Source organism: Hibiscus syriacus, unplaced genomic scaffold (assembly GCF_006381635.1).
Source record: "Hibiscus syriacus cultivar Baekdansim isolate YM2019G1 unplaced genomic scaffold, ASM638163v2 tig00111427_pilon, whole genome shotgun sequence".
Taxonomy (NCBI): domain Eukaryota; kingdom Viridiplantae; phylum Streptophyta; class Magnoliopsida; order Malvales; family Malvaceae; genus Hibiscus; species Hibiscus syriacus.
The window spans coordinates 4,233,615-4,255,283 of record NW_024063088.1 but is presented as its reverse complement, the minus strand read 5'-3'; the positions used below and the strand labels follow the sequence as shown (position 1 = coordinate 4,255,283).

General features: G+C 34.3%; 3 protein-coding genes across 4 annotated transcripts in view; 1 reads left to right on the top strand and 2 right to left on the bottom strand.

Annotated features, from left to right (window-relative positions):
- The window catches only part of LOC120163152, a 57,358-nt gene extending 42,296 nt beyond the window's left edge, over positions 1–15,062 (top strand). Inside the window, exons 23-42 of the mRNA XM_039173147.1 lie at positions 1,534–1,745; positions 4,545–4,632; positions 4,783–4,902; positions 6,808–6,926; positions 7,076–7,148; positions 7,249–7,368; positions 7,872–7,940; positions 8,047–8,217; positions 8,773–8,820; positions 9,270–9,411; positions 9,556–9,653; positions 10,424–10,568; positions 10,661–10,749; positions 10,831–10,941; positions 11,757–11,831; positions 12,386–12,451; positions 12,597–12,785; positions 13,123–13,233; positions 14,480–14,560; positions 14,693–15,062. Coding sequence (XP_039029078.1) covers positions 1,534–1,745; positions 4,545–4,632; positions 4,783–4,902; positions 6,808–6,926; positions 7,076–7,148; positions 7,249–7,368; positions 7,872–7,940; positions 8,047–8,217; positions 8,773–8,820; positions 9,270–9,411; positions 9,556–9,653; positions 10,424–10,568; positions 10,661–10,749; positions 10,831–10,941; positions 11,757–11,831; positions 12,386–12,451; positions 12,597–12,785; positions 13,123–13,233; positions 14,480–14,560; positions 14,693–14,872 — 2,307 coding nt within the window. The 3' untranslated portion in view covers positions 14,873–15,062. The remainder of the gene's footprint in view (positions 1–1,533; positions 1,746–4,544; positions 4,633–4,782; positions 4,903–6,807; positions 6,927–7,075; positions 7,149–7,248; positions 7,369–7,871; positions 7,941–8,046; positions 8,218–8,772; positions 8,821–9,269; positions 9,412–9,555; positions 9,654–10,423; positions 10,569–10,660; positions 10,750–10,830; positions 10,942–11,756; positions 11,832–12,385; positions 12,452–12,596; positions 12,786–13,122; positions 13,234–14,479; positions 14,561–14,692) is intronic.
- Positions 15,063–15,379: 317 nt separating this feature from the next.
- LOC120163005 (60S ribosomal protein L19-1-like) lies at positions 15,380–16,483 on the bottom strand. Its single transcript, XM_039173042.1, has 2 exons — positions 16,371–16,483; positions 15,380–15,863 (listed from the first exon to the last, which is right to left on the bottom strand). Exons 1-2 carry the CDS (start codon positions 16,481–16,483, stop codon positions 15,392–15,394), a joined length of 585 nt encoding a protein of 194 aa, XP_039028973.1. The 3' UTR covers positions 15,380–15,391.
- A 1,160-nt stretch (positions 16,484–17,643) lies between these two features.
- On the bottom strand, positions 17,644–20,188 carry LOC120162967. 2 transcript variants are annotated; one of them, XM_039173001.1, is made up of 5 exons: positions 20,009–20,188; positions 19,948–19,951; positions 18,813–19,272; positions 18,513–18,738; positions 17,644–18,269 (listed from the first exon to the last, which is right to left on the bottom strand). In XM_039173001.1, the coding sequence occupies exons 3-5, from the start codon at positions 19,251–19,253 to the stop codon at positions 17,761–17,763; spliced, it is 1,176 nt and encodes a 391-aa protein (XP_039028932.1). In that variant the 5' UTR covers positions 19,254–19,272; positions 19,948–19,951; positions 20,009–20,188; the 3' UTR covers positions 17,644–17,760. The 2 variants fall into 2 exon arrangements, with proteins under 2 accessions (XP_039028932.1, XP_039028933.1); XM_039173002.1 differs by lacking the exon at positions 19,948–19,951 and having other exon boundaries at positions 18,813–19,267.
- Between the last annotated feature and the right edge of the window lie 1,481 nt (positions 20,189–21,669).

Sequence of the window (21,669 nt, the reverse complement as noted above, 5' to 3'; positions counted from 1 at the left end):
ATAGCTATACTTGCTTCTGATAATACTGCCCATCAAATCAGCTTTAAAATGATTACTCACCATAGACCTCCATATCCAAGAGTATTTAGGAGAAACATTACTGTCAAAATGCATTAAGGAAGAGTCCATTTTGTATTTGATGCAAAGCATTTCCCTCCAAATCGCCTTCCTCTCAATAGCAAACCTCCAAGCCCATTTTTCCAAGAGTGCCCTATTCATCACATTTAAATTAGGAACTCCCAAACCACCTTCAATCTTTGGTTTACAAACATCGGACCACCTCACCTAATGAATCTTTTTTCTCATCTCTACCACTCCATAAGAAATTTGACATAATAGAATTAAGGATCTTGTAAACTGAAGCCGGAACCTTGAACATTGACAAAAGTATGTAGGAAGTGAACATAGGACTGATTTAATCAGAACCAGCCTGCCTGCCATTGAAAGAGATGATCCTTGCCAACCCACTAACCTCTTATAGAAGCTTTGAACCATTGGATCCCACAGAATGTTGGAGTTCCTGTGTGGACCAAGAGGGGGTCCCAAATATTCTTAGGGAAAAGTACCCACTGAAAATTCTGTTTGATCCTACCTCAAGCATGAACTGGTTGTTTAACTGATAATTAGATATGCTAAATAAGGAAAGATACAGATTACATTAAATATTTACAACCCATAAATGACTAATATTTGCTGAGTCAATCCCTGATATTATTCTAAATCAAATCCTAAGATTATGTATATCACAACAATCTCAAACACAACTGTCGGACATGGGTGTTCCTAAAATGAAAAGTCGAAGTAACACAGGTTGAGGGATACCTCATCCGATTTTGTTGGGTTGTTTCGTGTTAGGACTTAGGATATGTTGATAGACATAATGAAAGTTTAGGTATCACATTGAATATTTCTTTCAGTACCCAATCACAACCAATTTTCCTAATTATAGGGACCAATTGAGCATTCTCCCAAAAGTAAAACTTGTTTTAATAAAAAAAATCCATAAATCAATTAAAATGGTAATGGTGTTTAAAGTTATCATTCTCACTTGAAGAATTCGAGTTGGAGCTCAAGGGTAAGACTTATTTTGGAGAGCGATAACAGTAAAGCGATAGACTGGATCAAGTGTATGAGCTCTTGTCCTATGCTATTTAGTTTGCTTGTGAAGGAAATTGGGTCTTTGGTAGTAGATAGGAATGTTATTGTAAAACATGTTAGTAGAGTTGTGAACTGTAAAGCAGATGAATTAGCTAAGATAAGAATTGGATGAACTTGTGTTTTTTGGTTCTTCTAGGTTGTTTTGTCCGATTTTAGGTGGTGTTGTTGTAATGGTTGTCTTGTATTGTTTTCTTGGTTGGTATTAAAATTTTGAGGCACCCTTTTCCTCCTTATAGTGTCCGTCGAGATACCTTAGTGTTTTTGACGGTTATAAAGGGGGTTTTTAACAAGACCTTCCTTTCTTTTTAAAAAAAATATCAGCTGGTTATTGTAATTAACACTTTGTTGATGTAACCAGCTTTCCTTATTCTGTAGGTATATGAAACCCTCACAGGTGTTAAAGTTGAAGGAAAACTTCGAGCTCTTAAGAAGGAAGTTGTCTTTCAAAGTCTTCCGCCTGAGTGGCCAGCGGATCCTATCAATGACATACATATGCTAAACCAGAAAAATTCAAAAACACTGGTTGTTCTTGATGATGATCCAACTGGAACACAAACTGTTCATGATGTTGAGGTATTAACTGAATGGTAAGTTTTATTGTTTTAATTGTCTTACTGCTTTGCTATGAAGCATGGATATGCCTAAACCCCTTGTGTATACCTGTCATGTCTATCTTGGTCATAGGCATGAATGATGAATCTAACATGTTGGGATACTTGTGTAACACAGTAAATAAACAGTAGTGTAATTATTTTATTTTGATGTGACCGGACACAGGATTAGCTTCAGGAATTCTAAAATAAAAATGCAGGAAGCAAGGGGATAGTGTTGCTTCCAATGAAGTGATGCTGGTAGCAGTCCCACCATGGACATAGGGCTATGAGAAAATTTGAGATTATAAAAAGGAATAGAAGAAAAAAGAAAGAGACAAGACTAGTCTGGACATAATGATAGGGTATATGTAGGGGCAGGGGACTTATGGTTGTGAAATGGTCTATGGTTTGGAAGAGAAGGGGGGTAATAAGTAACAACAAAACTAACTTACAGACTGTGGGGCATATATTATGGGTTACATTGCGTTTCAACCTTATGGTCCCTTGCATCTGATCATAACATAATTAAGTTCCAAAAATGTTAAGGTTATGCAGCTGGTTTATAAAAATATTTGCAATGTAGTAGTTGAATCATCTTAAATTATGAGGCCTCTTTCCTATTAAAAAAATCATCTTAAATTATTGGTAGAATAGAATGTCTTCTACACACATATATATATAGAGGAGGCCTCGTTAAAAACCCCTTTCATGATTAATGGAGCGCCAAAGGTACTCTTTAATCAGCTGAAGGAAGAAAAGAGTGCCTCAAAATTCATTAATAACAGAAATATACGTAATGTTTAAAAACAGCCAAAATCACACCCATTACAATGAACAACCCGAAACACTTAAAATTAAAACAACCTAAACAAAAAATTGAAACTAGCCAATACCAACCTCAGCTAAACCATCAGCCTCAATATTAGCTGTCCTAGCAACCCATCGAATAATACCCTCCATATCTCTTAACCTAACATCAATGTCCTTAACTAAAACAGTATAAACAAAAGGACATCTATCTAAATTCTTAACCCATTCCACTGAAAGTTTACTATCACTTTCAACAATCAAACATTTCTTGAAACGCTGTCGAAGAGAATCAAAGAAAATTAAGCCCTTCTTAATGGCTTTAAGCTCCATCAAAGGAGGACTTGGTCCAGTAGCCTCTTGGAAAGAACCCAACACCGAACCATCATCATCTCTTAATAAACCACCTATACCACTTTTCCTCCACTCACCACTCACAGGTGCATCCACATTCAGTTTTAGAAAGCCCTTTGGAGGAGGAGATCAAGGCACCAATTTGATGATAGAATTCCTGTAAGAAGAGCATAAATCCCCTAGGGAAGGATTACTAATGAGAGAGTCTTTAGAAATAGATACATCCTTGAACTTAGCTAAGAACCAAGAAGCGAGCCTAAATCTTGCCATAAAAAATAGATCCATCTGATCTAACAATCCCCCTTCAAACACAATGGCATTTCTGAATTTTCAAATAGTCCAAAGAACAACTCCCGGAATAAAAGACCAAATAGATGAATAAGGCACCAAATCTTCCCAAGCTAATAAAAAACTTTAAGCATTGCCATGTAGAACCGAACTAATTCTCCAAAATTTCAGAAACTTATTCCAAAGGGACCACGAAACAGAGCAGGTGAAGAATAAATGTGAGGAAGATTCGATCTTCCTATTACAAAAAGGACATGCAATGTCCACAATCCCCGAAACCCCTCGCTTTTGTAATTCAGACTTAACAGGCAATTTCTGATGCACTACCTGCCACATAAAAGTATGCACTCTTGGAGGCACTAATCCCCTCCAAATGTTTTTCATCCAAAAAGTCTCAGCTGCCGAATTAAAGTAGCATAACTTCACACAAGAGTTGACAGTATAAATACCTTCCCCATTTCCTCTCTAAATCAAACCATCTCTCGACTCTTGGGAAAGACTAATATTATGAATGATAGCCAGTAAGTCTGAAAACTGATCCAGTTCCAAGTCACTCAAGTTTCTTCTCATCTGAACATACCAAGACCAACCTGTTGATCGAAACTCACCAAACTCAATTAACTTTCCATTCTGATGCAAAGAAAGAGCAAATAATCTCGGGAAAACAACTTTAAAAGGCGAATCTAACGCCCAGTTGTCAAACCAAAATCGGATACTCTCTCCATTGCCCACTTGGACTTTAAACAAGCTTCGAAACTTAGCACCAAACAGATCTTCTTTATAATAATTATTGACCACCAATTTCCAAAGCCAAGAAGCATGAGCAGGAAGTTTACTATTGAACAATAATAATCTAGTGTCCAAATTATATTTGTTACAAATCACCTTCTTCCAAACGGACTCCCTATCATTAGCAAACCTCCATGACCATTTCCCTAGTAGAGCTCTATTCATGAAATTGAGGTCCAACTGAAATGTATTCATGAAATTGATTTTAGTTATTTATTTATTTGAAAAGAGTTTTTATTGTCTACTGGGTTAATATTAACTGAAATGTAAAGATAAATATTCAACCTATATACTATGCCATACTATATTGTGCTCATATCCCAATTTATCGTAAATTTTCACGAAATTGTATTTGTAGCATTCATGTACCCATAATCGTGCTACCCAGTTTCTTTGTTAAACTGAATGTCTAAACTCATTTACAGATGCTTCATGCTACATATATTTCTAGGTTTTAAAAATGTTTTCTCGTTATTTATATCCTGTTGGTTGTAACATAACAATCTTGCCTTCCAGGAGTTCCTTACTTTCTTTGCTTATATTTGTCATTTGCAGGAGTATTGAATCGCTCGTTGAACAGTTCAGGAAAAAGCCTATATGCTTCTATATTTTGACCAACTCCAGAGCACTAAGCTCTGAGAAGGTAAAGATTTTTTGGTCACATGTCAAGTTAGTCTATACCTAGATCTCATTTTTCATGACCATAGAAAGATTTTTTATTGAGAGTTTATTTCAACCAATTCAAATTTCTCTCAACCTTCTTCTTGAGCAACTAAAGATTAACATTTTGCAGGCAACTGAACTGATCAAAGATATATGCAGCAATCTTTTCTCTGCGGCAAAATCAGTTGAGCATATTGATTACACAGTAGTTCTGAGAGGTGATTCGACTTTACGAGGTCATTTTCCAGAGGCAAGTATAAGTTTGAAAATATATTTTTGAGTAAACAAATTGTTGTACTAACATATTTAGCGATATAATGACCCAGTGATTAAAATGGTGAAGTGGTGTCGTGGCAACTATTTTGCAGTAGCTGCAAATCCACCACCATTAAACACATAAATAACAGTGTGAAATAGTCCCATAAAAAATGGCTGGTTGTGCCCCAAATAAAATCCGTTATTGGGAATAATGGTCATAATGAGCTGCTATTCCTACCATCCCATTTATTTATTTATTTTGATAATAATGGGAGACTTCATTAAAAATCCCCATCATGATTAATGGAGCTCATAAAAAGTTCCTTAATCAGCGGAAGGAGAAAAAGAGTGCCTTAGAATTTCATTAAAATCATAAAAAGTACATAGGAATTACAACACCCTAAAACTCCTTTAATAGGAAGTAGAGTACCAAAAATCATCCCTAAATAACAACACATAAATCAACCTATTCCAGCCTTAGCTAGGGCATCTGCCTCTAGGTTCCTACTATCCCATTTCCCATTTAGTATTCAGTAGGACTTCATTTTTCCAAAAACTCACAACTCATACAGCTCCTTGAGCAAAATTCAAATATCAAAATCGTCAAATTGACGACTTTTTGTGTTGGGTGGATTGGGGAATTTGGAAGGATTGGTGCTAGGAGGGTTTTCAGGATGGGTTGGGTCCATTTTAGACCTCATCCTTTTTCCTTCCAAAAATATTTATGTATTCATTATTTGAGATGGCAATTATTTAAAGAGAAATTTAATAAAAGTGAATTTATTTGAAAAGTAATTAAATGTTAAATATTATAGTTGATTTAATTATGTATTATTTTATATTTGAATTTAGAAAATATTGGCTTATTTGATCATTTTTTGGACAAAGGTCATATAAACAGGTCATGGTGATAAGAATGTTTGTGATGTATTAATATGAATCAATACTTTTACTTCGTTAAGTATTAATATTTGATGTATTAATATGAATATTTGAATTATTATTTATATTCCTAGAAATTTATAGATAAGAATCAATGCTTTAGTATGAAAATATCACTAGAATGAAAAAATGGTAATTTTTCTTCTTTTTTTAAATAAAAACTCATACCTCATAAATAACTTGAAAAATGATTAAAAACGTCTTTTTTACAATTATAACTATAATTGCTAAATTTCGCAGTAAGCTGTACAAATTTGGAGAAAAATCACAATCACATAATAGCATCTATTATGTTTGCAATCCTGATAAACACATTATGACCGTAAACTTATTTTAGAATCCGATAGTGCTATGGTTGTGGAATGGATCAAGAATCCTGCTGCCACCACTTTGTTGTTCTTGTCCATAGTTAAAGCTATCGCCTCGATTGTGGTTGATAAAGGTGTTATTGTTAGGCATGTGTTGAGAGAAGAAAACTGGGAAGCGGATGAATTTGCTAAGTTGGGGATAGGCTAATTGGTTGGGGTATTTTTGTAGCATTGAGTGTGTTGTATTTGGGGAACTTTGGTCATTTTTGATATTGTGTTTTGCTTGCGGTTGGTCGATTGTCTTTAGGATATAGTTTTTATGAGTTCGGCTCGGTAATTGTTGTGTTTCTGTAGTTTTTTGTAGCTCATTGTTGAGGTGGTAGTCAAGGTTGTTTGGTGGGATTGTATTCTTCTTGTACTTGGATTTATGCAATAAAATTTTGAGGCACTCTTTTCTTCCTTCCAATGTCCGTTGAGCCACTCTTGTTGCTTGACGGTTTTGAAGGGGGTTTTAATGAGGCCTTCCATTTTATCAAAAGAAAAGAAAAGAAAAGATAAGCACATTATGACCGAAAACACGAACACAACGCAATTTAAATACATGTTAATGACTTTAGCTGTCTAACGTTTCAAGCCATGTATTGCAGGAACCAGATGCAGCTGTTTCAGTACTAGGTCAGGTGGATGCTTGGATTCTATGCCCCTTCTTTCTCCAAGGAGGCCGCTTTACCATTGATGATATACACTATGTTGCAGATTCTGATTGGTATCAACTTTAACCTAAATACAAATTGGTTTCTCTTATTAGGCCCTCTCTGTCACTTTCACACACACCTGCTAGAATGTTAAGAAAAGGAATAACTACAAATGTATGTATTCTAATATCTGGCTATTATTGGATTATATTGGCTATAGGCTTGTTCCTGCTGGAGACACAGAGTTTGCTAAAGATGCTTCCTTTGGCTATAAATCTTCAAACCTTAAAGAGGTCTGACTTTCCTGAAGTACATGCCTGTTTGTGTTATTTTTTTCTTTGTAAAAAAATTATCTAATCTGAATATGCGACTTGCTTCACCTAAATCTGTCAGTGGGTGGAGGAGAAAACAGCAGGACGAATTCCAGCTGGCAGTGTTGCATCTATTTCTATCCAACTTTTAAGAAAAGGTGGACCAGGTGCAGTTTGCAAGCTTCTTTGCGGTTTGGATAAGGTACTGTCTGTGGTGTGTGTTTCTTTTTATTTGTGCTGCTCTTAATATGCATGTGCGTTCTAGTACTCATGTGGGGAGAATTTTTGGTTGGTTGGTTGCCATCGTATGTGTATGGACTTGTAAGTTGGTGCAAGGCCATGGTTGAATTGTTTACCACTTTCTGTATATTAGAAGTTGGATTTTCATTATTTAATTGATGGCTAATAGTTTAATTACTGGTAAGATAACATTGTTCTAACTATCTCCAACTTTGTATGATTTGGACAAAGTTCATCTAGTTCTCATCACTGTTTATCAATTGCTTATCCTTTTGAAATGTGCAATGTTAAGCTCTTGTATCTGAATTATACTAGGATGGAACGGTGTTTGTTACTAGAATAACCTTCAAAACTTTAATGCATCTCAGACATTTTATATGAAAGCTATTTTTGTAATGATACTGCTGGCTGGAACTTTAATTAGATGCAAGTTATTCACTATATTTTCATTTATTTCTGAAGCAGGGATCGACATGCATAGTAAATGCAGTTAGTGAACGAGACATGGCTGTATTTGCTGATGGAATGATCCAGGTAAGATACTGGAAATATTACAGTTTTCAGTGTAATATTATCTGTTTGAACATGCTGATAAATATTTTGAGAAGTTTGGTGTATTGAGCTTTAACTCAATTGACAGGCGGAATTGAAAGGAAAATCTTTCTTATGCCGTTCTGCAGCGAGCTTTGTTTCTGCTCGCATTGGAATTATCCCAAAAGCTCCAATCCTGCCAAAGGATCTAGGATTAAGTAAAGAGAGAAGTGGTGGACTCATAGTTGTGGGTTCATATGTTCCGAAAACAACAAAACAGGTCCAAATTTGGTATTTTAAAAGTTTATTTTTATTCTTAGTTTTAAATTAATTTTAAAAGTTTATTGTTATTTCTGTTTTGGTTTCAATCCAAAGTCTATTTAATTAAATCTATTGTATGTCTATAATTTTTTTTCAATGTTTATGATCAGTTGATCCCTTAATTGGACGAAAATATTACACCATCCGCTCCTTTTTCCAAGTGGGATAGAATTGCATGTGGTATGAATTACGTATAATAGATGCGTCAACATAGAATTTCTCTTAAGTAGGTTCCAAGATACTAAATGGTCTTTTTCGAGACTTGCCTAAATTAAAGAAAAAGACTTCTTTAATACATGCTAAAAGAATGCCATGTGACTATAAATCTGTATTATTTATGCCTCGTTACAATTTTGTCTTAGTTGGCGGAGGTCTTGAAATTTCCTTCCTCGCCCCTGGAGGATTCAATTGATTAAATGATCGATTAGATGAATTTACTATAAAGGCTTATTATATATTTTAGCCTTCAATTTTTCTAAGTGGATATTCTCTTCTTTGCATGTCTTTCATTCAGGTTGAAGAGCTTCAGTCACAATATGGACATATGTTGAAAAGCATTGAGGTGACCAAAATTCATAATATGTATCTTTGTTTTGTGCTTTAAGCTTAGTTGGTCTTTTTGACGCCAAAATATGTGAAACTACCGCAAAATTTTGCAATGTGCCCAATGTACTAGTGGTTTGTACTAGATATAGAAAATAGAGAAGACGGTTTGGAACAGAGAAGAGATTGTATTCTCTGTAATTTTTCTCATTGAAAATGACTACATAGTTTAGGACTTAATAGGCAGATTTACAATAGGTAAACAACTCTAACTTAGAGTCCTATTAGGAGTTAACTTAATCTGACTAATATTCTGTCTACTTTTATCTTATCTATTCTCTTAATTAGATAAGATGTCGAGTACAAAGTAAATAAAAAAAACTCTAATAATTAAATTACAATAAAATTCTAATTTATGTGGCTACAATCTACACTAGGTACTAAGTTTTTGTTCTTTGTTGTGAACAGGTTTCTGTTCACAAAGTTGCTATGAAGTCATCAGAAGAAAGGAAGGAGGAAATTAATAAAACTGCAGAGATGGCTTCTGTGTTTCTTGCAGCTCGGAAAGATACTCTGATAATGAGCAGCAGAGAACTCATCACTGGAAAAAGTTTGTTTCAAGTTTCTTGGAAAATACTCATGCATGAATATAAAATAATTCTTGCTATTTTTGGAGACTTTATTAGTGCAATAATTTTGTTTCTCTTTTTCTCTTTATTGAAATGGCAATTGTTTTACCTTCCTTTCTTGATAGCTGCTTCTGAGAGTTTAGAGATCAACTTCAAAGTGAGCTCTGCACTGGTTGAAGTAGTCAGGCTGATAACTACAAGACCTCGTTATATTCTGGCCAAGGTACTTAAGTTAAATATTGACCAAGCATTACTTGGTTATATTTTTTAGGCATGCCAGATCTGATATCCCTCAGGAGTCATGTACTTCCATCTTTTGGGAAAGTTGTTCATCAAATTTATTTTGCTTTCATAGAATACCTTTGCAGTAATTTCCACCAACTTCATTCTTTGGCAGCTGAAAATGATAAAATGTTTTTATTTTCAACCTCGCTATGATTACCTGATATTTTTATTGCAATAATGTTTGACATAACTGTATTTTTTTTCAACTAAATTGATAACTCTGTGGTCAGTGATCATCGCATCTCTTTTTGTTTAAATTTTTGGCTAGAATCTTTTGTCATAAAGAAACTGGGATCCCTGTGAGTTTTGAGTTGCATTTGAGTGAGATTATTTCAAACATTCCAAACGTACAGCATGCATGTTGCATGAATTTAAATCAAATGTAGCAAACAAATGGATAATTTGATATTGTTCCATCTTAACTCTCCAAAGCAGACCTTGACATTTTCTTTCTGGTTATTTTAGTTTATTTTGTTGGTATATATTTTATTTGGAGTGATATTTAACTTTTTATCAATTTTAGAAGATTTTAAATTTCTAATGAAGGTCACCCTTTAGCCACATATCACTGCAATGAAATAATTGATTTTTGCATTTTGTATCTTCTTCATGTTATGTTTTTCACTGGTTCTTACCAATTGAGTGCAACCAATTTTTCTTATTCAAATGTTTTGAAACAAAATAATGGTCTATGCCTTTCTGTTTTAGGGTGGAATCACCTCATCAGACCTTGCTACAAAAGCTCTCGAAGCAAAATGTGCCAAAGTAGTCGGACAGGCCCTAGCCGGAGTCCCTTTGTGGGAGCTAGGGCCTGAAAGTAGACATCCCGGAGTTCCCTACATTGTTTTCCCTGGTAGAAGTTTTTTCTTTCTTTTTTCATGTTTTTGAACAGATTGGACTAAAATCAAAAAGTCGAGCCTAACTCTAGTAAATTACCTTTCATAGGTAATGTTGGCGACAGCAAAGCACTAGCAGAAGTTGTGAGATCTTGGGCTCGCCCACTCAGACTTTCATCAACAAAGGAGATCCTAAGTGTAATTAATAGATGCTCTCTTTTACTATATTTCTTATTAATAATCCTTTCCCGGGTATTGACAATGTTTCTCTCCTTAAAGAATGCTGAAATGGGTGGCTATGCTGTTGGAGCCTTCAATGTCTATAACATGGAAGGAGTCGAGGCTGTAGTAGCAGCTGCAAAGCAAGAACGTAGTCCAGCTATTTTACAGGTCAGAAGCTGGTTTTTTGAAATTATATAAAAAAATTATTCACATAAAGAAGATGTATCATTTTTCTCTTGCACCATACATTGACATCTGTGAGTTTCGAATTTGGATTCATCTATTTTTTTGTCTGAAAAATAACCCGTCACCTGATGCTACCTATTATACATATATGTCCAATAAGTAACCACCCTGAGCCTGATCTTACTGCTTACACATGTCCAACAACTAACCGCTGAGGCCAATCTGTAATGACATACATCTGTCCAACAGGTAAAATTGGGACCCAATTTTTGCAATTACCTATGCCATTTGCGTAATAAATTTAAGAGATGCAAAATCAAGTTATGTAGATGATCATTGGTTAGGGGAAGACCTTACTGGAATGTGGCAAACACATGCCAAAAGCCCTAGTGGAGCAAGATCTGGTTTACCTTCTTCTTGTCTGGATTGTGCATTCATATCAAGTATACAGAAAATAAGAAACTTGAATGCCCTTTTCAACTCAAGGTTGCAGGATATAACCTTTATTTAATTTTTGTATTGTGCATTTTGATTAATGTTGGGCTTTGGTAGGGTAGAAAGGAGAAAGAATGCAAAAGATTTTAATCTAATGGACAAGTTTCAAATGGCTTCCAAATTTAGTATAGTAATTGCTTAAAATGGTTGTCATTTCAATCCTCTTTACAAAGAAAATTGTAGTGTACCCCTTACATCACCATGTCCAATAGGCCAACCATCAACAATTTGTTGGAACCGTTTTCTTCTTTCTTTAGTTCCAATTCCAAAAATAATTTCTAATAGATCCATTTCTTTTCCAGGTTCATCCTGCTGCGTTTAAGCAAGGAGGGCTTACATTGGTTGCGTGTTGTATATCTGCTGCAGAACAGGCCAGCGTAAGTAGCCCTTCATTTACCAAGTCAGAATGGAAAAAAAGAATGGAATAAGATGCAAATTGGCTTACATATCAAGCATCAAAAAGTAGTATCTTCAATGTGTCTGCCTTGTAGTTTTCAAATTGTCTATTAAACTTTGTCCTGGTAATAGTAGCAAGAACATCTGGTTTGTGTTGACTGGGATGTCTCCTTTGTTTACTTACAATTGCTGGTTATGCTAAAATTTTGAGCTGGTAAACCCATTACAGATTCCTAACATACATACATACAGTACAAGAACAAACTGATACTTTTATTTAAATTTTCAGTTTCTGTTTCATCTCATCTGAGAGAGAAAATACCCAGGATGAGGCTGTTATTTGTTCCTTGTTGAAGTCACATACAATACATCTCCTGGATGTTGTATTTAGCTACACATAGGCCCGAGAACAAAACCATCACCCTGAAGATGAAATTTATTGCAAATAACATAACATAATTATTCAAGTGCTAGTTTTACAAAACAGAGGGGGGAAAAGAAGGAATTTGAGTTGATGCATGTGCATGTATTGCAGGTTCCCATCACTGTTCACTTTGACCATGGTACTTCAAAGAAAGAACTGTTGGAATCTCTTGAGCTGGTGAGTTAGCATGTTTTTACCAAAGTGGAAACATGAATTAGAAACATAATAGAATTCTGTTTGTGGAATGATAATTGTTGATATTCCTTAAGTGTTTACATAGTAAGTTTGTTTATGATATAAAATTGTTTTTTATTACTGCTAGGGCTTTGATTCAGTAATGGTGGATGCTTCACATCTTCCCTTCAAGGATAATATTTCATACACAAAGCACATATCAAACTTGGCCCACTTAAAGGATATGCTTGTGGAGGCAGAACTTGGAAGATTGTCTGGAATTGAAGATGATTTGACTGTTGAAGATTATGAAGCAAAGCTGACTGATGTTAATCAGGTCACAGAACTTGATCAAATTGAAAAATGCTTTACTACTATTTTTTTGATAAGAATTGTAGGCCTCGTTAAAAACCCCCTTTTTGATTATAGGAGCTTATAACGAAGCTCCTTAATCAGTGGAAGGAGGAAAAGAGTGCCTTAGAAATTTATTCAACACCTGAAATTACATAAGATACAACCAGAAAAACACCCCTTCAAAAACAGAAAAACAGAAGACACCCAAAAACAACCATAACCAACACCATTGACTTAGGGTAAACCAATTTAGATACCTGATCGGTTTACTACTATCATTTTTCTATTGCTCATATCAAAGTTCACCTCATGAAATTCAGGCTCAAGCATTCATAGATGAGACTGGGATAGATGCCTTGGCAGTATGCATTGGGAATGTGCATGGAAAATATCCAGCAAGTGGCCCAAATCTCAAACTTGATTTGCTTAAGGTCAAGTATACGTATTTATCATTTTATACTGTAGCTTATTTTATTAATATCTCAATACTTGCTGGTTTATAGTTAGCCTTTGTGTTGAATTCTGTCTTACTAGTAGCAGGCTGCATTTACTTGGGAGTATTTATGCTGTTCAAAGTTCTGGTTAAGGATGGATGCCGTGTTCAATGTTTCAACTAAATAACAGTGTTAAAGAGAACGTGATGCATGCTTATACTATAATTCAATTCACAAAAATTATTTAATGAGATCTACTTGGTGCTTCACATGGAACTCTTTGAACGAGATAGGCAAAGTTAGAGTCAAGACAGTTGTTTTCTAGGGATGAGGTGTACATTCATCACTTATGTAGTTGATCTAAATTTACTGGAAATGTTTTAACCTGTGTAGTTACAACTATAAATATAGTTTTGAAGCAATTTTTCGCAAGATCTTTTATTAACCAATAAATGATGCTTTGCGTATTTAAATATTGCAATTCTTTTTCATTTTTATAATTAATCACATGATGGAAAATTTCATCGTATTTTTAGTTTGTGAAAAAATCAATTAAATCTTTTCTCTATGTAATTTCAAATGAACTTTTCTCTTAGATTAAGTAAAACCAAAATTTTCTTTTTTATTTTATTTCTCTTCCTTTCTCATTGTGACATTTTCAACTAAATATAAAACCGTGGTACTTCAAACAAAGTACTGTTGCGATCTCTTGATCTGGTTAGTTAGCTTGTTTTACCAAAGTTAATACATGAATTAAAAACATAATAAAATTCTGTTTGTGGAATGTTAATTGTTGATATTCCTTTGTGTTTAGAGTAGTTTTTTTAATGGATATCTTAAAAGGTTCCCCAACTGTTATTTCTTGACCAAGTTTGCTCCAAAATTAAAAATATGATGGTACAGTTACAATAGCAAAAGGCTTGTGGTAAATTTGGAATACTTGCATAATCGAAGTGGTAAATTTCCACATCGTCCCTCTTTTAATGTCTGCTTGTATGTTTTACAGAGGTATGGTTGAAATACAATCTCATGTCAATGACTAGTATTGCACTTAGATGCTTATAGATCATCATGGGCTGATGGCAGATCAGAAGAATTCATGGTTATTGAGAAGCTAAATTACATATTGCTTTTTGTTTTTTTAATTGCTAGATCTCGGTTTTCCAGTAGCATAATAACATTTTAATGAACTCATCCTACATAAGTCCTTGGTAGCGTTGGTAAACTATTCCTCGTTGTTCAGGATCTATATGCCCTAAGTTCAAAGAAAGGAGTTTTTCTTGTGCTGCATGGAGCCTCTGGTTTGTCCAAGGAACTAGTGAAGGTATCATCTACTATCTACTTTCTCTGTGGGGTTATTCATATATAATATGACAGTTGAAGAGTTTGCTTATGTTTTGCACTAGATGAATGAATATGAGACCGATTTGCCTTGTTGATTAATTACCTTGGACAGGGTTGCATAGACCGCGGTGTGAGGAAGTTCAACGTGAACACGGAGGTACGAAAAGCTTACATGGAATCCCTGAACAGTCCGAAGGGAGATCTAGTGCATGTAATGGCTTCTGCTATAGAAGCCATGAAAGCTGTGGTTGCTGAGAAGATGCATCTATTCGGTTCTGCTGGAAAAGCCTAATGGTTTGGGGGTTAACCAGCTGTGATCATTGATCCTGCAAAATTTGGTTTAACATATTATGACCCTTTTGTGCATTAAAAACATCATATTATTCATTTCCTTTTGGAAACAAATAAATGGGCAAACTGTTGTTAAGAACGGGTTAGGCCATAAGGCTTAAACAATAAGAAAAAAGAACCAGGTTGATGAATGTTATTAGGCCTTTTGCATCCTCATGTATTTGGACTTTGCCAATTCAAGTCTTGTTTAGTAACCTTATTATGTTATTGATGAATGTAATAAGCATAATTACATCAACTTTTTTTTTTGGTATAATCACATGTATTCGATCTATTAATAGACTAATCTATATTGGGAATTGCAAAAGTCTAATATTGAGGTGACCCTCCCAATCCAGTTTGCACCATCTACAAACGCTAAGATTCAAATCACTAACATTGTTAAAAGAATCTAGTGTCTCGTCTCATTAGACCAACTGATCAGTGATATAATTACATCAATTTTATTTGTACATACATTTCAAACTAATCTAACATTATTAAACACATCCATAACTTCCATTGGTGGACTCAAATATTGTTTCCTCCATGGAACCCTAGTCTCCTTGGTACCTAATTTACCCATGGCTTTGATAACTATAATCTGGTCAAAATGGAACTTGGGATCATCATCACTCTTAGCCTTATGAAGGGTCTCAAGAAGTGCACGTTTGTGCTTGAAAACGCCTCCCTTGGCTTTCACATACATTTCATGGTACATGTGCTTATCGATCTTCTTTACTTCCCTGTACTTCCGAAGGAGTCGCCCCAGGACACGACATCTTCTCATCCACAAAAGCTTGGATGGTAGCCTTGCTTCCCTTGTTCCCTTTCTCTTGCCATATCCTTCTCTCCTGTGATTGCCTTTCCTGTATCTCCATCCGGAGCGACTTACGTTAGGCTTTTTGATAAAAAAAAAAAAAAAACTGTCCTTTACAAGCTTTCTTCCATGCCTGCATCAGTATTAGGTCCATGCGCCATTAATGAAACATGCTTCTTAGTTTATATATAATTAGGGACAAATATAGACTTTTATGTTAGACGGACGAATTTATAAAATTTGAATGAAAATAAATTTATAAAATTTTAGGGGAACGAGAATAGATTTTCAATAAAAATATAAAATATATATAAATTTAATTTTTTTAGGGGTGAACCGCCCCTAGGTCTATCCCTGTATATAATCATGAACTGCATGTAAGTTTCCGAGATTAATTCAGGAAAATGACCAAGTGAGTACAAGGCCTCCATATATACTAATAACAAAATAAATTCGAATGGGATAAACACAAATAAAATTTCAGGGTGTGCACCATCAATAAATTAACAACTAATATAAAGAAATTTGAATTTCATGGTGAGCACATATCTACCCTGACCTCCATGTACATCTTCCACTGTAATGCTTATACATACATAGGTTGCCGATAAATAAGAAATAAAAAGGGGAATAGGGAGACGTAGGGGAATTGGCCAGGGAGATAAGAAGGGCCTCGCAGGGGTCGACCCATACTTTTCCCTTTCCACAATTGAGGCTTGCAGCCAGGCGCTTATGCAGCTTCAATGACACCATTTCTACTGCTATATACACATACTTCTAACTTCTAATTCTCCCTCTCTGTATATATATATATATATATATACTTTGTCCAATGATTCTGCTTGTAATTTTCTTTCGTGGGCCGCAAGTGTATTCCATGTTCTTGTTTGACTACAATCACCCTTTCAACATTTCACAACCTTCCTTTTCTTGGGGACAGTTTGTTGACTAAGAAGCATAAATTATGAACAATATTATTACTACAATCCACAACTATAAAATTATTTCAATGATTATAGGATATTGTGTGCTTAATTTACGATTATGATTGTAAATCTTTATTATAATTTAGGATATTTCCTATTTTGAATAAAATTATCATTGCAAATTATAACACAAATGAATAATATTATGAAATGTTAATTAATCGTGTCAATCTCGAATCATCACAAAATATGTTATACTTGTGCTACCAAACACATTATGGCGAATGACGTGGTCAAGGATAATATTATTAATGCATTATCCTATTTAAATAGTGCAATATGAGCAAGGGACAAGCAATGACCTTAGTCACCCAAAAATGAAAATTTTGCAATTAAATCCCTTAAGAAACAATGATAATATAATAAATTAATCCACTGATAAAATTACAATTTGACAACAAAATTCATTTCTCAATTCATACCAATAAAAGAATTTCCAGCATCATTGTTTCAAATAATGTTTATAGAATAGCAAACTATAACAATCGACGACTTAAGCCGTCGACTCGAAAGCATAGAAATTGAACATATCCTATTAACATGATGAACTTATATATTTCAAACCAAAATAAGTACCGTAAACATGAAGTATCAGAATAATGTGAATTGGTAGATGTTAGGTCAAATTTTTCAATATTTCAACAAGGTGATAGCCGTTTTCATTCCGAACAAAAGGCAATGCAAGAAGGGCAAAGTATGGTTTTGCTTTTACCACACAACTGCACATTTTGTTAACAATTAACCAAGTGATAGACAGAGTGACATACCTCTGGAATTCGGATGTGATCCAGTGTCATTAGTACACGTCAACCCTCATGAACTGAGTTGCAGTCACGGTACACCCACAGTTTTGACAAATACCAATGTAGACATTCACAACCGGAGACATCATGGAAGAAGATAATCATTCTATATAAACCAAAAGCCAATGTACATTCGAAAGCCAATGTACATTCGAAAGGGGGATAATCATTCTATATAGTCATTGTTGACGAAAATGTTTCAGGCCTAGCCTAACTCTAAAGCCACAATGAATATATCAATCTACATGGCTGCTAAATCACGGATATAGTCTTCCCACATTTCAGTTGCAATTGAATCCCTCAACTGTAAACTGTGTTCTGGATGTTCTGCTTCAAATGCACCTTCCAGATCATGGGTATCAACATGCATCATTGCTTGTTCCACCTCTAGTGGAGCCAATGATTCCTGTATCTGTAAGGCAGTCTCCGGTTCGTATATTTTAAAAAGCATATCATCAGGTTTCTCCCTACGGATGTAGTTATGCAATGCACATGCTGCTACCACCAATTTCACCTGTGTTTGCAATGGGTAAGGAGGGGCCGACATCAGAATAGGGAACCTTTCCTTTAAGGCCCCAAAAGTACGATCAGTAGTATTTCGCAGCAAGAAGTGTCGTTGATTAAATAGCTCCTTGGCATCTTGAAGATGATAACCACTGGGAAATTCATCCGAATTATAGGGGACACCAAGATACGGGGCAATGAAGCCTGACATATTTGCATATTTATTATCCACAAGGTAGTATCTTCCTGCATAATAGAAAATTTCCATTGAACTGCTAAAACTGGAACTTTAGGAAGTAATAGACAGCTTAAATGCATTATTCTAGATGTTCTAAGAGATTTAAGGCACATCTGGAGTCCAAATATGGATTAAGATCCCATTCCTTAAAATAATGCTTGTATTAATTATTCAAACACCAAGTGAAAATGCCAATTTATTCAGCATCCAAGAAAAAGAAACTAGTGAGTATCTGGTGAATATGTAAATACCTTCAGGGACTTGCAACTTATTACGTCTGGTAAGTGCTGAATTTAGAACTCTCAAATCTGATGCTGAGCCCTCCCAACCAGCTAGAACATAATGGAATTTAAGATCAAATGAACAAGCTGCCAGAACATTCTGAGAAAGTAATCCATTCTTATTTCGGAAAGGTCCTTGCTCATCTACACCAACCATAACTGGGACATGTATGCCATCAACGGCTCCCACACAATCCTACAAAATGTTGTTGAAAATGAGATAAAAGTGACCCAAAAATAGATACTAGTAAAACTACATATTAGGAACACCTTAAAATATGGATAAAATCGAGGATCCTGCGAGATTTCTGGTGGAACATCAGATCTTGGAGGCTGAAAGAATTCTAATGAAATTGCCATAATTGCATTCAGAACATTATTGAAATGGCGACTGATGGTTTCACCAGAGTATCTGAATAACTCCTGCACAGCCCGAGTCCGTAGATTATGGCCAATTATGAACAAAAAAATGGCCAATTGCTCCTCAATCTTGATACGATTTGTATGCCGAAGTAAGCCTTTGCCTTGCAGAATATCACATAATTTGTAAAACACTGGCTTATCCATGCGAAAATTTTCCAAACATCGCTCACTCTGTCCATTAAGGACTTCATCTACAAACTTCATACCATTCAATGCAAGATTATGGCTCAGTTCTTTGGGCATAAAATTTCCATAGGTTCCATCCTTTTCATCATCAGAGCTCTCCATGAGAAAACTAGCCACTGCACTTGAGAAGACACAAATCAATCATCAGTATACATTATTTGGTTTAATAATGTAACTATATCCAATAAAATCTCCATTACAACAAAGACGAGAACAAGCAATTCTAATGGGATAGTGAACTCATGAAATAAGTCAAAATAACATGAAATTCGACATTCTGTGGCTTCATTTGCGGAGATAAAGAAATGGATGTTCTGAAATCCAATGCCAGCATTGACTTTGCTATAAGGTCACTATTTACTCATTTTCTTGAAATCTTTAAATCCATTCCTGAAAATTCTTCTTTAGCCACAGCTATTCATTCACCTACTGAAATCATTGCAAAATTTTCTTCCCAAAGATTTTCTCAAAAATGTCGGACAAAATACATTAAAAAGCACAACAGAAACTGATGAAAAGGATCATAGATAAACAGAGAAGACTTTTGACATGATAACAAAAAATTCTTAACAAAAAAAATGAATCGTCACCATGATAAACCTCCATAACCAAACCCTAATAATTCAATGCGGTTCAATGTATCCTTTTGATATCTAATCAGGCACATAGGAGGGCGACTCCCTCCAAAAAATTCAAACTGATAATTGAACAAATATAGCTTCCTTTCAGAGGAAAATAAATCATAATAACAACAAAAACATAAGAGAACAGACCAATTATTTTAGATACAACAAACAAAGCTGCATCGTGAAAGTATAGACAAATTACACTCGAGTAAAGTTTTTTTCTGGTAATACCTGCGTTTGAAGGAGGTGGTGCAAAGGGTGATTTCGTGAGATGAAATTAAGGAAGTAATTGCAAAAAGGAGAGTGATAGCAGCAGCAGAAGCAGCAACAGCAGCGGCGAAATTGCGGAGTACAGAGTCTTTCCACCGTCTCCTCCGCCACGGGGAGGATTATATTCACACTTAAGAAGCAGGGTTTATTGTTCAATGTTTTGCTGCCATTCTCATTCAGCTATAAAGTTCGGCCTATTTTCCTTTCCTTAAGCCATCTCTCTTTCTCTAATGAACCCAGCCCAGCTTGATTTATCCCGGGTAAAGTACACAAATGGTCATTTGACTATAGTATACTGCTTTGTTGAGTCACTGACTATTAAAAGTTATAAAATAATCTTTCAATTATTGTGAGTTATTTTGTTGAGTCCCTCAATTATTAAAAGTTATAAAACGATCACCTGACTTTTCATTATGTTCCAAACTCGTACTTTTCTGTTAAAAAATTAATGGCGATTTGAGTTGAACATTAACATGATTATTGAGATATGATAAAATCTAATTTATAATCTCAAACTACTATCATATCTCAGTCATCATATTAATATTTAGCTCAGATGATCGTTAATTTTTAACAAAAAATGACAAGTTTAGAACATAATAAATAGTCGGGTGATCATTTTGTAACTTTTAAAGGGACTCAACAAAATAACTCCCTATAGTGGGGGATCATTTTGTAACTTCTAATAGTCAGAGGATCATTTTGTATCTTTTAATAGTCGGAGGACTTAACAAAACTGTATCCCATAGTCGAGAGACCATTTGTGTACTTTACCCATTTATCCCATCTATTTAATTTTTGGCTTGATTCCACATTTACACTAAAACTATACTTTTCTTCCTAGTTTACCCCTTAAATTGGTATCATTTTAAGCTCAAATTATTTAAAAAAAGTGGTCAATCAAAAATGGACAAGTGGCACACTCTTATTGGACATCAATAACACAAAAATAATAGTTTAAAAGGAAAAAGAGATGAAAATAATATTTTAAGGAACAATTTAAGAAATAAGATTAGGATTCAAAGTGAGAAATATATATATATATATATAAAGAAAAATGGTGAATAAACCTTATGTTCCATAAAAAAAACACTTACTCTTTTGAGAAATATTCATTTATCTTTTAGCATGCGTTTCGAAGAGAATTTTAAAATATTAGTATTTAAAATTATTTTTAGGAAAATTTTATTTAATTTTTATATATATTTTTAAATAATATCAATGAATAGTAAAAATAATTATATTAAAATTAAAAATATATAATAAAAATATCATTATATCATTAAAAATATATAAATATTTTACTGATATAAAATATAAAAATATATTAAAATTAAATTAAAAGATATTTTAAACCTTAAGATTTTTATTTTACAATGGGGATCATGCATGTAATTTTTTTAATAGTCTAGATGATCACAATGTATTATATGTTCATAATTGTTTTTAACCATTGACGATGCACTCACACTATGTAGGTGCAATTGTTCGAATCCAAGACTATAAGAGAGAAAGAACTCTCTTTGACCATTGAGGTCACTCAATAAGATCATTGTACATGTAAAATTTAATTCATTTGTGACGTTCAAAATATATTTATTTTAATATTGACTAAATGTAGA

What these genes read in the sequence shown, in the direction of transcription:
- LOC120162967 (XM_039173001.1), bottom strand. Translation starts at nt 19,253, where the DNA reads ATGGAGAGCTCTGATGATGAAAAGGATGGAACCTATGGAAATTTTATG. An exon ending in GATTTTATCCATATTTTAAG is followed by an intron (nt 18,739 to 18,812) that starts GTGTTCCTAATA and finishes AACATTTTGTAG; the next exon opens with GATTGTGTGGGAGCCGTTGA. An exon ending in TAAGTTGCAAGTCCCTGAAG is followed by an intron (nt 18,270 to 18,512) that starts GTATTTACATAT and finishes TCTATTATGCAG; the next exon opens with GAAGATACTACCTTGTGGAT.
- LOC120163005 (XM_039173042.1), bottom strand. Translation starts at nt 16,483, where the DNA reads ATGGTGTCATTGAAGCTGCATAAGCGCCTGGCTGCAAGCCTCAATTGT. An exon ending in TCCCTGGCCAATTCCCCTAC is followed by an intron (nt 15,864 to 16,370) that starts GTCTCCCTATTC and finishes ATACTGATGCAG; the next exon opens with GCATGGAAGAAAGCTTGTAA.